Raw genomic sequence first — 12,419 nt, forward strand, 5'->3', positions numbered from 1 at the left:
TACATACTTAAGCAAGATCTGGAAACATTAGTCAAGTACAAATAAAATCCATGGATATACTTATGGACAAGTTCTATATTTAATAGGTAATGAAACCAATAGGGCTCTATGGCAATTACTCTAAAACAATACTATAATATTGAACAGAGAATATTTTTTTATAGAATTTTTAAACCAACATATGGAATTCAATTACAGGGATATAATTCCCTATTACATATTATATTCTGATTTACAAATTCTATAGAAAAACTATTCTGCATTAAATTCTATATGGATTTTTTTCAAGAAGTTGTCTATATCAGTTAGGTAAAATTTTCTTGAAACACCAGCAACAATAAAGATAGTTAGGATTAAATAAAAGTTCGGTGTCTTCCTTCTTCATGTAGACAAGTCACACTGTTATACCTGTAATACTGCAACAATTTTTGAAAGCCCCTGATGCTTCTAATACACTTTAGAACTAACACCACTTTATACAGTACCTGGTGGGGGGACGAATACTTTTTTTCGTATGTCAGTCTGTTCCCTTCAATGGAAAATCGGAAAGTTTTCTTTCTGATGCTGCCTTCTGATTCAGATTTTTGAAATTCATCTTCATCCTTCTCCTCTCCTCCATATTGTTCTTTCTGCTTTCTCTTCTTCCTTCTGTTCCTCCTCTCTTTAGCGCTCTTTGAACTCAACTTTGATGCATCAGAAGAACTTTCTGACAGTCCCCCTATTCCGCCTTCTGCGCTGGGATCTCTTGATCCAGCAGAGGCTGTTGCTACTGCTACTGCTGCTGCCTGCCATATCACAATAAATACTTCTATTATTAGATCTACCAATGAAAAGCACATAATAGCTACATATCATTATTACTAGGCAGCACACTAAAACATCAAACTTTTTAATTTCACTTCTAGAGAACTTTCTAGTCCAGTCTTTGGCTGGTGCAGCCTTTGCACATTGAGACTTTCAGGTAGCTGTCTTCTTCTCAGAGATTTTCTCTCACCTCTTTTCTGTATCCTTACCACTTGCTAAAGTCACAGAGTGTTTCCTATGGCATAGCAGATACCTGTTGCCTAAATATGTGCAGATTCTGACCATATCTGTCCCCCCACCCTTCACATATTGCTTCTCTTCTTAAATATAAGGTTTCCAAGGAATATACTCTGTGACCACATTGTATATGCTATGGAATACAAATCCTCAAACAAACAAACAAATAGTGCATACATTTTTTTGAAGTCTCCTCTGGGTTGCTCACAGCAAAATGTCTTTATTTCCAGCAATGAAAACATCTGAGCCGGCTCTGTTCTTGAAGACAGAGTGGGCCTACCCATTGTTTTAGGGAATACTTAATAACACAGGGCTCTAAACCCATTCTAAATCTGATGACCAATATCTATAGAAAACTCATTTGGATGCACTAATACAAGATTACAATATGATAAACAATTTAACTGATAAATATATAAAATCACAACTACACCTGAGCTGCTTCTTGTTGCTTTCTCAGCTGTTCAAGCATTTGCTGAAATTCTGCCTCTTTCTGTTCTGCTTCTTCCATGTTTGCTTGATTCTGCTCTTCATAGGCCATAGCAACAACAGCCAGGATCAAGTTAATCAGATAGAAAGAGCCCAGGAAAATCACCAGAACAAAAAATATCATGTATGTTTTGCCAGCAGCACGTAGTGTCTGGAAGTAATAATAAATACAGATTTATTAACTTGTTAATGTTACTATGTGAATTAATCACTGTAATAGAGCAGGACGCACCCAGTGGCACCTCCTGCTGGTTGTCCTTGAGAATTAGCTCATCAGCCTCGGGAGCACCCTCTGCCATCTGGTGATCCGCCTTACTGCCAGCCCCAGTCCCTCCCAGGACCCGATGCCTCCTCCCAATGGGGTGCTGTCCCCTGGCAGTAAACCCAAACAATCCCTGAGGGTCTCCCCTCCCCAGGAAACTCCCACCCACTACCCCCACCACACCTCAGTCTTGGCTACTGCCAGTCATCGCTTAGCCCTGCTCCCCAGGGCAGACTGCAGTGTATCAGCCACTTATCACAGGCAAGGGGGTTTGAACCTGCAGCCTCTGTTTACCCGTGGGCTTCCCCCTCGCAACCGCAGTACCTAATAGGCCCTAACCTAAGCCTCACAGCCTGCGGTTTTCCAGGCCAGAGCTCCCCTGGCCTTTTCCCCTCAGCCCTGCTCCAATCTAGGTATTCCCTCAGGTACCTGCAGCCAGGCCCTTCCCTCTCTGAACAGGGAGGGAGAGAGACTCTGGCTAAGCTTCAGTCTAGCAGCCCCTTTATAGGCCCAGCTGTGGCCTGATTGGGGCATGGCCCAGCTGCAGCCATTTCCCCAATCAGCCTAGCTTTTCTTGCCCTCAGCCCTGGGTCTCTCCCAGGGCTGGCTTTTAAGCCCCACAGGGGTGGAGCGGGTAACCACCCCGCTACCATCACCTACTTTTCATTTTGTAGGAATCCATCATCATCAGATTATATGAGAGATGTAATAGAACTGATATTAAATTCCTTGTATAATTTGATAGTATAAAAATACTTAGTCTTTGTTTCACAAAATGTTCTCACCAACTGATAAAGGTTTTCCCAGTAGTCCTGAGTCATCAGTCGAAACAGTGACAAGAATGCCCAGCTGAATGTGTCAAAACTTGTGTAGCCATAGTTGGGATTTCTACCAGCTTTCACACATATATATCCTTCTGGACATTGACTACAAAAGGAGAGATATTAGGTGTTATCTTTTACAATTATTCTAATATCAGTGGATGCTAGGTCCTGATAGAAGTTTGGGATTATGAAGTGCTGTTTTTGGTCACTTCATCAGACAGGAACTCCTAGCAGTTGGACAGAGCTCTACTCTATAAAATTACATTTAAAGACAGCTGACAAATTGTGTATAACATCACAATTCTGCAGAAGGGCATTTTCTATTTGCATTTTGTTTCTTAGCAACACTTGCGTATTGCCTTACTACCAAACTGTCAGCTATTTAGTCTTTACTCTAAAACACAATGTAAATTCCTTGATTAATAGTATTTTCACCTTCAAATGTCTGTCTCCATATTCTTCACTCACCCTTGCAATAGCCTGATATTCTTCATCAATCAGCACATATGCAGCACGGACTGTTGAGGCATTTATGCCTTCCTAACTGGTACTTCTGTTACTTCTCAAGCAGCCAGAAACATGTGTTACTATTAAGCGTCTTTGAATTGGCTACCCAGTGAAGAATAAACTGACCTCTCCTGACCAGATCAGCTAGCTATGATTGGGAACTCAAGTCCGGGATCAGACATCTAGAATCAAATCCCAATAACACATCTAATGTGACATGGCAGATATTTCATTCAGCTGGTCAATCAAATTATTCCAGGATACTTATCTGAATATGCTGCATCCTTTTCCTACATAGTACAATAAAAAGTCATGAAACATGTCCTTACCCTGCATCTGAGCCATTTCCACAAAGCAGAGCATCGTTTTGCCCTTCCAGAACGTAAAAATTACCTGTTTAGAAAATAATTTTCATAAAACTGTAAGAAATTACTACATAAATCTTCCACCACTACATACTGAACTCATTTAAACAATGTTGAATAAACCCAGTCCTTTACTTTACATGAGTAATTCTACCACGTACAACTTGAACAGTTTTATGAAACATTTTTATGACGGTGGATAGTTTTTGACTGGTCTGATTTTACCTCAGAGGAATTAAGGGGCTGAACTACACATTTACACATTTGAGCACCAAAATTCAAAAATAATACATTTGACTAAAACAAAGTAACCTGATACATTATTACTATTGCTTTATTCATCAGAATGTTAAGATTATTTTCACAATTCAATTTTAAACCAGCATAAATGATTTCTTCAACATGAACATAAAATCGAAGCGACAATATAAATTGCCAGAAAATTGGTATCTTTAATTTAGACTGTCAATGTGTCAAATAGCATCAAGAATCCTGATAGATGCTGTTAGAGCTGAATTAACTGTACATTTTTCCTTTCAAATGTGCAATGAAGCATTTAACATTTTTTGGAACTTTATTTTGTATTTATTTGTTTTAGTAGATAGAATTTACCCTATTTTAAAAGATTTTGGCTAGTCTGATTTAATGAGCCATTATTTTTTTGACTAGCATTACCGAGTCCTCAACTGTTGCATCTACAAATAACTGTAGCTGTCAGAGGCAGCTAGTCATTAGAGACTAATAAGTTTAAGATCAACCAATAATTCCACAACTGTCAGCCACTCTAAGCAATGTAGGTATGCTTTCATTGCAGAGTTAGCCTAGGTGACCAGCACACCGGTCTGAGCACCAGGGTTAGCCTAGCCCAGGTGTGAGCAGCCACAATGCAAAGCCATACTCAAGTTACTGTGTCCTCACAGGTGCTATACTCACTTGTGTGTGTCATATCCCATGGTTCTTTGTGCTACGGAAAGCTGAGCTGCTCTATGATTCTTACCCAGTGAACTGTGGGAGAACCTGTCTGTCCTTTTGCGCACACAAGGGGAATTGTTGCAAGGCACTGAAGGACTATTAGCACTCAAGTGATTTAGCCTGCATCCTCAGTGAAAAGTGGGTGAGTTAACAGCCTGAGTGAACATAGAACCTGAGCTCTAACACAGACCCCAGCTGTCCCAGCTAGGCCAACTGAAAGTACCACTAAACTCAGGTGAGAGATTGGAGCAATACCTGGGTGTGACAAATATTATGGACGCTTGGAAAATCCAGCCTACTGTATCATCTTTATACATGTTATATGTATTTTTATGGGCTAGGGATTGTACTCGTGCTCCATGGGAGGAATGAAGGGATCTAAAGTAGCTGTTACCACTCAAGAAAGAGAGCTTGAAGTCATTGTGGCTAGTTCTCTGAAAACATCCACTCAATATGTAGCAGCAGTCAAAAAAGCTACCAGAATGTTAGGAACCATTAGGAAAGGGATAATTAATAAGACAGAAAATGTCATAATGGCACTATATAAATCTATGGTATGCCCACACTTTGAATACTGCATGCAGTTCTGGTTGCCCCATCTCAAAAAAGATATATTAGAATTCGAAAAGGTACAGAGAAGGGCAACAAAAATGATTAACAGCTTCCATATGTGGAGAGATTAAAAAGACTGGGACTGTTCAGCTTGGAGAGGAACTGACTAAGGGGGATATGAGAGAGGTCTATAAAATCATGAATGGTGTGGAAAAAGTGAATAAGGAAGTGTTATTTACCCCTTCACATAACACAGGAACCAGGAGTCACCCAATGAAATTAACAGGCAGAAGGTTTAAAACAACCACAAGGAAGTACTTCTTCACATAATACAGTCAACCTATGGAACTCACTGCCAGGTGATGATTTGAAGGCCACAAGTATAACTGGATTCAAAAAAGAATTAGATAAGTTCATGAAGAATAGGTACCAATGGCTATTAGCCAAGATGGTCAGTGATGCAACTCCACGCTCTGGATGTTACTAGCCTCTGACTGCCAGAAGCTGGGAGTGGACAATAGAGGATGGATCACAAGATGATCATCCTGATCTATTCATTCCCTCTGAAGCACCTGGCACTGGCCACTATCTAAAGACAGAATACTGGGCTAGATGTACCATTGGTCTGACCCAATATGACCGTTCACGTGTTCTTATGGGGCAGCTACAGAGTTTTCTGGGGTAAAATTAATGAAAATTACTGGGGTATAATTAATGAAAATCCCTTTGAAAGTAACAACTCTGGAGAAGCCTCTCCCCAAGGGAAATTGCATATACGGTTTGACCTGGTTAAAGAGACCTACCAAACAAAGAATTGAAAATTATATAAAGTGACCATATTGACATGGAGAGAGAGGTCACTTTCATCCAATCCAAGAACTGATATGAGACTGTGACCAGAGGGACAGTCTCTGCAAGAGGACCTGAAGTACTTTAAACCCGCTAGGGCCTCCGTGTGGAAGATGAGTGATACTTGGTAAGCTAGGCATGCATAATAGCTGTTTATTATTTTTAAGATATGTCTTCTCTATAATGCTTTTGCTCAGAATAAATAATACTTTGCTTTATGAAGGCTGGCTGGCCACTGGTTAACCCTGTCACTGGCCCTGAAAGAACAGGATGTCAGGTGCTGAACTAAAGTCAGACCTGCTTAAGTGATCACAGTGAATTGCAGGAGGAATTGCAGCCAAAATCACCAGTCAAGAAGGAGAGAGTTGCAGGACTCCACTCCAAGACATGGAGGGTGCCTTCAAGGAGGCCATAAAGTGGTCTCAGGTGCAGTCACCTCAGGAATTGTGATGTTGGATAACAGCCTAAGCTAAATCTGCAGTGAACACCTACTCTGTGCAGTGTGTCTGATGGATACCAGAGTGCAGTACCACCAGCTGTTGCAAAGGGATTCCTGTTGCTACTGGAAGAATTTTTGCTCTGCAGTACATAGACTGAAGGCAGAAGAAAATGGTAACAGAGAAGAGGTTTCTAGCAAGCTAATTCAAAGTACTGGTCACATTGCACATGCTCACTGCAGCCACAGTCCTTCACTGCTACTTTGTTTCTTCTTCTTCTTCAGGCTCAGCAATAAGTAAAAAGTGTATGTTTGTGACTTCTGACCTGATAGTGTGGCTGTCAGTTAGGAAGGGGATAAGTAGGTAGTGAGCCTAGGAAAGGGTCTTCTGAGTCTGGAGGGCTGTACATGTGTATGTGTGTGGAAGAGAGGGAAAGGTGTATTAATGACCATCAATTGTCAGGAACTTGTTTTTATGTCTTATCCAAAAAGTGGCACCTCCAGAAATTTTGAAGATGCTGTCCATCTGGGATGAAAGGTTAATAAGTCATATAGGCACTAAGGATTTGGGTATGGATCACTCAAAGGGGAAAATAAGTACAGAATTCATTTTTAAAGAAACAAAAAGAGAAAATATAAAGGAAAAAGAGAAAGGGCAGGAACAAGGAAAAAAAGACAGAAAGAGGAAAATTTCAGTACAGTGAAGTTGGGGTGAGAAAGACAGATGATGCAAAAGTGGGGAGCCCATAAATGTAGGTGAGAAGGGAGAGAAGATAAAAATATAAGGGGTAGCCAAAATTAACATAATGCCTTAAAAACTAAAGCAAACTAAGTGTATAGCACAATTCAAAACTTCAGATCATAATGAAGCCCTATTGCACTCATATACTGAGATTTTGGAGGACTGATCCTAAATGTTTGATTTCCTTCTCCGAAGATTTGAAGGGACACTTGTCAGAGTTGACGCTTGCTGAAAATCACATTTTATAGAATGTTTTTTTGGCACTGAAAAACTACCAACAACTCAGAAATAAAACATACAGCAGTATTAAATCTGCTGCTCTGAAGCTTGGTGAGTCATCCTACTCAAACCCAGGATGCTGGTATTTTTGTGATTTCAGAGATGCATGTGATGTATCTCATTTGTCCCCCACACCCATACTTTTCTTGTCTGCTCTATTTTAAGAGCTGGGTAGATACTGAAATTGACACACATCCCATTGTGGTCATCCTGGCAAGCATTCTGCAATAAGAGATTCAAATATACAGCCTGTCAAGGTTCCTCCCCTACTCTGAACTCTAGGGTACAGATGTGGGGACCTGCATGAAAAACCTCCTAAGCTTATCTTTACCAGCTTAGGTCAAAACTTTCCCAAGGTACAAAATATTCCACCCTTTGTCCTTGGATTGGCCGCTACCACCACCAAACTAATACTGGTTACTGGGGAAGAGCTGTTTGGACGCGTCTTTCCCCCCAAAATACTTCCCAAAACCTTGCACCCCACTTCCTGGACAAGGTTTGGTAAAAAGCCTCACCAATTTGGCTAGGTGACTACAGACCCAGACCCTTGGATCTTAAGAACAATGAATAATCCTCCCAACACTTGCACCCCCCCTATCCTGGGAAATGTTGGATAAAAAGCCTCACCAATTTGCATAGGCGACCACAGACCCAAACCCTTGGATCTGAGAACAATGAAAAAGCATTCAGTTTTTTACAAGAAGACTTTTAATAAAAAAATAGAAATAAATAGAAATAAAGAAATCCCCCCTGTAAAATCAGGATGGTAGATACCTTACAGGGTAATTAGATTCAAAAACCTAGAGAACCCCTCTAGACAAAACCTTAAGTTACAAAAAAGATACACAGACAGAAATAGTTATTCTATTCAGCACAGTTCTTTTCTCAGCCATTTAAAGAAATCATAATCTAACACATACCTAGCTAGATTACTTACTAAAAGTTCTAAGACTCCATTCCTGGTCTATCCCCGGCAGAAAACCCAGCATATAGACAGACACACAGACCCTTTATTTCTCTCCCTCCTCCCAGCTTTTGAAAGTATCTTGTCTCCTCATTGGTCATTTTGGTCAGGTGCCAGCGAGGTTACCTTTAGCTTCTTAACCCTTTACAGGTGAGAGGAGCTTTCCCCTGGCCAGGAGGGATTTCAAAGGGTTTTACCCTTCCCTTTATATTTATGACACAGCCCCATCAAAAGCTTGAGTAAATAGGAGCTATGTGTGGATTAAAGGGATGGAACTGGACTGAGACCGCTTTTCACAAAGCCATTGAGTAGGCAAAGTTTGGTAAAGTTTTCTTTTCTAACCAATCTGTACGCTTACCACTTGTATACATTTCTTCAATTTTAAGACAATTTACTGATCTTACAGATACCAAAAAATAAAACACTAGTTTTTCACATCAGCCTGGGAACGAGTTTAGAAACCATGTTTAAAATTTGTTTATAAAAAAGTCTCACAAAAACAGTTACTAGCCTTGTGTGTACATGACCAAATTATGTTGGAACTATGTTTAAATATCATACAGCCAAACTGTGGTTAGAAATAGGTTTTTGTTGGAATCATACTTATGGAGAGTTTTAACAATCCACATTTGGTTTTTGGCCCACTGTAGATGGAGCTAAACAAACTTACTGAATCAAATGGAACAAAGGGATTGACTGGAATTTGAAGCCTTCCAGCCAGTCAATGCACCAAGGTAATACTACTTTCAAGAAGACTACTTATAAGAGTATACTTGACAAGATTTAGCTCTGTATATCCATCTTCTCTCAAATAAAGTAAATGAGAGTTGAATGGATATTAGATAGATAGATAGATATACACACACACTCCTATTTTAGCAGTGCAGGCAAAGTAAGTTTATTAGGCAAACCTTAATTATTCATTAATTCTGATGGTTTAAAATTGTGACAATAATATATTACATTAACTTACAACTTTGAATATTTGATTCATATGTTTGTATATATACTATAAACACATAACAACATTATTAAGGTTGCAAAGTCAAGCACTCCAAAATTAGGAAATGCCAGAATTAAGGTTGTCTATGCAGTGCACTGTGATACAGTCTTTAATTACATGATCACATACTATTTTTACCACAGTGCCCATGCCGCACTCAGTGCACAAAATGGTTGGTGCTCACTTAAGAAGCTATTTAATATTTTGTTTTCTCCTCATTGCTTAATGTGTGCAGAGTGAGCGGACCTTATTTACTGTATACTATTCAAACTGCTCCAGATGGAATTATTAATTTCCTCCTGGGCTTGTCTACAGTGCTTATCATTATAGTATCTAAGGGCTTCACAAATGTTAGTGAATTTATAATCACAACAACCTGGTCAGATGAGCGGTTATTATTATCCCCATTTTATAAATAGGGAACTGAGACTCAGAGATTAAGGTCAGAAGTATGCACTAATTTTGGATGCCCAATTTGAGACACCTAGGACCTGATTAGTACTATATGTTCAAAGTACAGCTCTCCATTGACTTTACTTGCAGCTGTGAGTGCTCAGCACTCCTGTAAATCAGACTTCAGAGTCTTGGGTCAGACACCCAGAAATTGAGGAATGCACAAAAACTGTGGTAAGTATTCTTTTCTTCTTCAAGTCCTGGTCCCTACATATATTCCACATGTGGGTGACCAGCAAGCAATGCTCAAATGTGGGCGGGAGCAAGGATGCAGGATTACAGATGCTTATAACACTGCAGATCCAAAGGTGTCAGCAGAAGAGGCTTGGGCAAATGTGTAATACTTTGCAAAAGTGCGCATGGAACTCCAGGTTTCCACCTCACAAATGTCCAGCAGAGGGACTTCTTGGAGAGATGCAACTGAGGTCACCTGCGCTCTAGTAGAATGGACCCTCACTTCATCTGGGGGGAGACAGATGCACCATCTGATAAAGGCAATGGATGATACAGCCAGAAATCCACTTAGAGAGTCTTTGAGAAGATACTGCTTGTCCCAGAGCTCACTCTGCTACAGCGACAAATAGCCTTGGTGATTTCTCAAAAGATTTTATCCTTTGCAGGTAGAATGACAGTGCTTGTCTGATGTTGAGAGAAGGAAGTTTCCTCTCTTCACTGAAAGCATGAGGCTTTGGGAAGAATAACAGTAAGTGAGTCCATTGGTTTATGTGGAATTCAGCAACTTCCTTTGGGATGAATTTTGGATGAAGGCGAAAAGATCTTTGTGGAGCACACGCCCAGTGGTTCAAAAGGAGGCTTCGTAAGTGTTGGAAGTACAAGATTGAGGTCTCACTGCAGCATTGGCTTCACTACTGCTGGAAAGGTCCTGGTCAAACCTTTTTGGGATCTGGTTGATACTGAGTTAGTAAAGATATGCACTGGTATGCGCTGCTAAGTGAACTCAAAGTGAGCTAATTGAGAGACCTGACATCTTGAGGGTAAGGAGATAATCTAAAATAGCAGGAATACCTGCTCACTCTGATGCTATCTGGTTCTGTTGTGCCCATGTAGAGAAACCCTCCAGTGGCTAGGTAACATTTTCTGGTAGAACCTTTCCTGCTGTTATTAAGAATAGGTTGTACAGCCCCAACGTGAACACTCCAGGTCTGATGTTCTAGGTCTGATGACCACCCAAATATGAAGCCGTGAGTGAAGAGAGTCCAGGTTGGGATGCCTGAACCTGCTGCTTTCTTGAGTTTGCAGGTCTGAGAAAGACTGAATGCTGACAGGTTGATGGACTGACATCAGTAAGAAGTTTGAAAAGCAGAACTGTCTGGACCAAATGGGTATGATGAGAATGAGTCATGCTTTGATGTGATGAATCTTTCACAGAATCTTGGACAATAGTACAATGGGAGGGAAGGCATAGATCAAGTGTCCTGTCCAGGCCAATATGGGACATCGCCCTATAAGTCCTGACTTTGTGCTGCTCTGGAATAATATACATTGAACTTCTTGCTCATCTGGAACACGAACAGATCCCAAGATGGTGTTTCCCATTGTGTGAAGATGATCAGCACAGAATTGTGTAATTCCCATTTGTGTTTGGTGATGAAATGCCTGTTGAGGCTGTCTGCCAGCAAGTTCCAGACACCTAGGAGGTACATTGCAGATACTGTGATGCAGTTCTGGATACACTAGTTCAATAAGTTGAACGGTTGCATGCATAGAAGATTAGAAGGGATTTTGCCCTGCTTGTTTGTTTATATAGAAGAGGGTCACTGTGTTGTCTGACATTACCCAGACATGTCAAGATTGTACAAGTTGGAGGAATGCATTGCTGGCTGGCCTGACTCCTCTTAGTTCCAGGAAGTTGATAGGCATCCTGCCTTTTTGAGGTGTCCATGTACCTTGTGCTATGTGGCCATCTATGTGGGTTTCCCAGCCCATTAAGGATAAGTCTGGAATGTTGAGAGTGGGAGGTAGGAAAGGGACTCCAATGCATATATGTCCTGGGTTCATCCACCAGGTGAGCGAAGCCCGGACATTGACAGGGGTTGTCTCTACAAAGTTCATGGTGTGCCTGTCTGGCGTATACACTGACCAGAGCCAGGCTTGCAGACAACAGAGTTGTAGCCTGACAAATGGGGTTACACAGGTAATGTATTTTAACAGGGAAAGACAGGCCTGTAATGTTGCTTTGGGTCTGTGAGTGACTTGGTTTATTAGACTGCTCATGGCATGGTATCTGCCAACAGGGAGGAAGGCCCTTGCTGTGGTTGAGCCCATGGTCACCACTATAAAGTATATGACATGTGGGAGAATCAGGGTAGACACTTCCACATTTATGCAGATTCCAAGGATACCATGAGATGGAATAATGACAAGGTTGCCGACAGTACTTTTAGGCAAGAACTGTTAGAAGTCAGTCACCATTTTGTCTCAGCTGTGCTGCCACCACTGGAAAGACCATGAAGACCCTGGGTGTTGTTACCAGACCGAACAGGCATACCCTGAACTAGTAATGTTCCTGTTTTATCAGAAAACTATAAAAACCACTAACAAACAACATACAATTATATTTACAGAGATGAAGACAAATCTGACAGGAGGAGGATCCTGACTTAGATCATGCGATGGTAAGAAGGAACTGGAGAGATGGTCAGGTTGCAGAACACAAGGGG

General features: G+C 40.8%; 1 protein-coding gene across 8 annotated transcripts in view; it reads right to left on the minus strand.

Annotated features, from left to right (window-relative positions):
• LOC140895606 (sodium channel protein type 1 subunit alpha) overlaps window positions 1–12,419 on the minus strand; it is a 181,912-nt gene that overhangs the window by 71,325 nt on the left and 98,168 nt on the right. For all 8 annotated transcript variants that reach the window (XM_073305722.1, XM_073305718.1, XM_073305720.1 and 5 more), the window contains 4 exons: window positions 3,453–3,516; window positions 2,578–2,719; window positions 1,475–1,681; window positions 486–785 (listed from right to left, as the gene is read on the minus strand). In XM_073305722.1, the coding sequence (XP_073161823.1) occupies window positions 486–785; window positions 1,475–1,681; window positions 2,578–2,719; window positions 3,453–3,516 (713 nt within the window). The remainder of the gene's footprint in view (window positions 1–485; window positions 786–1,474; window positions 1,682–2,577; window positions 2,720–3,452; window positions 3,517–12,419) is intronic.

Source organism: Lepidochelys kempii, chromosome 11 (assembly GCF_965140265.1).
Source record: "Lepidochelys kempii isolate rLepKem1 chromosome 11, rLepKem1.hap2, whole genome shotgun sequence".
Classification (NCBI taxonomy): domain Eukaryota; kingdom Metazoa; phylum Chordata; order Testudines; family Cheloniidae; genus Lepidochelys; species Lepidochelys kempii.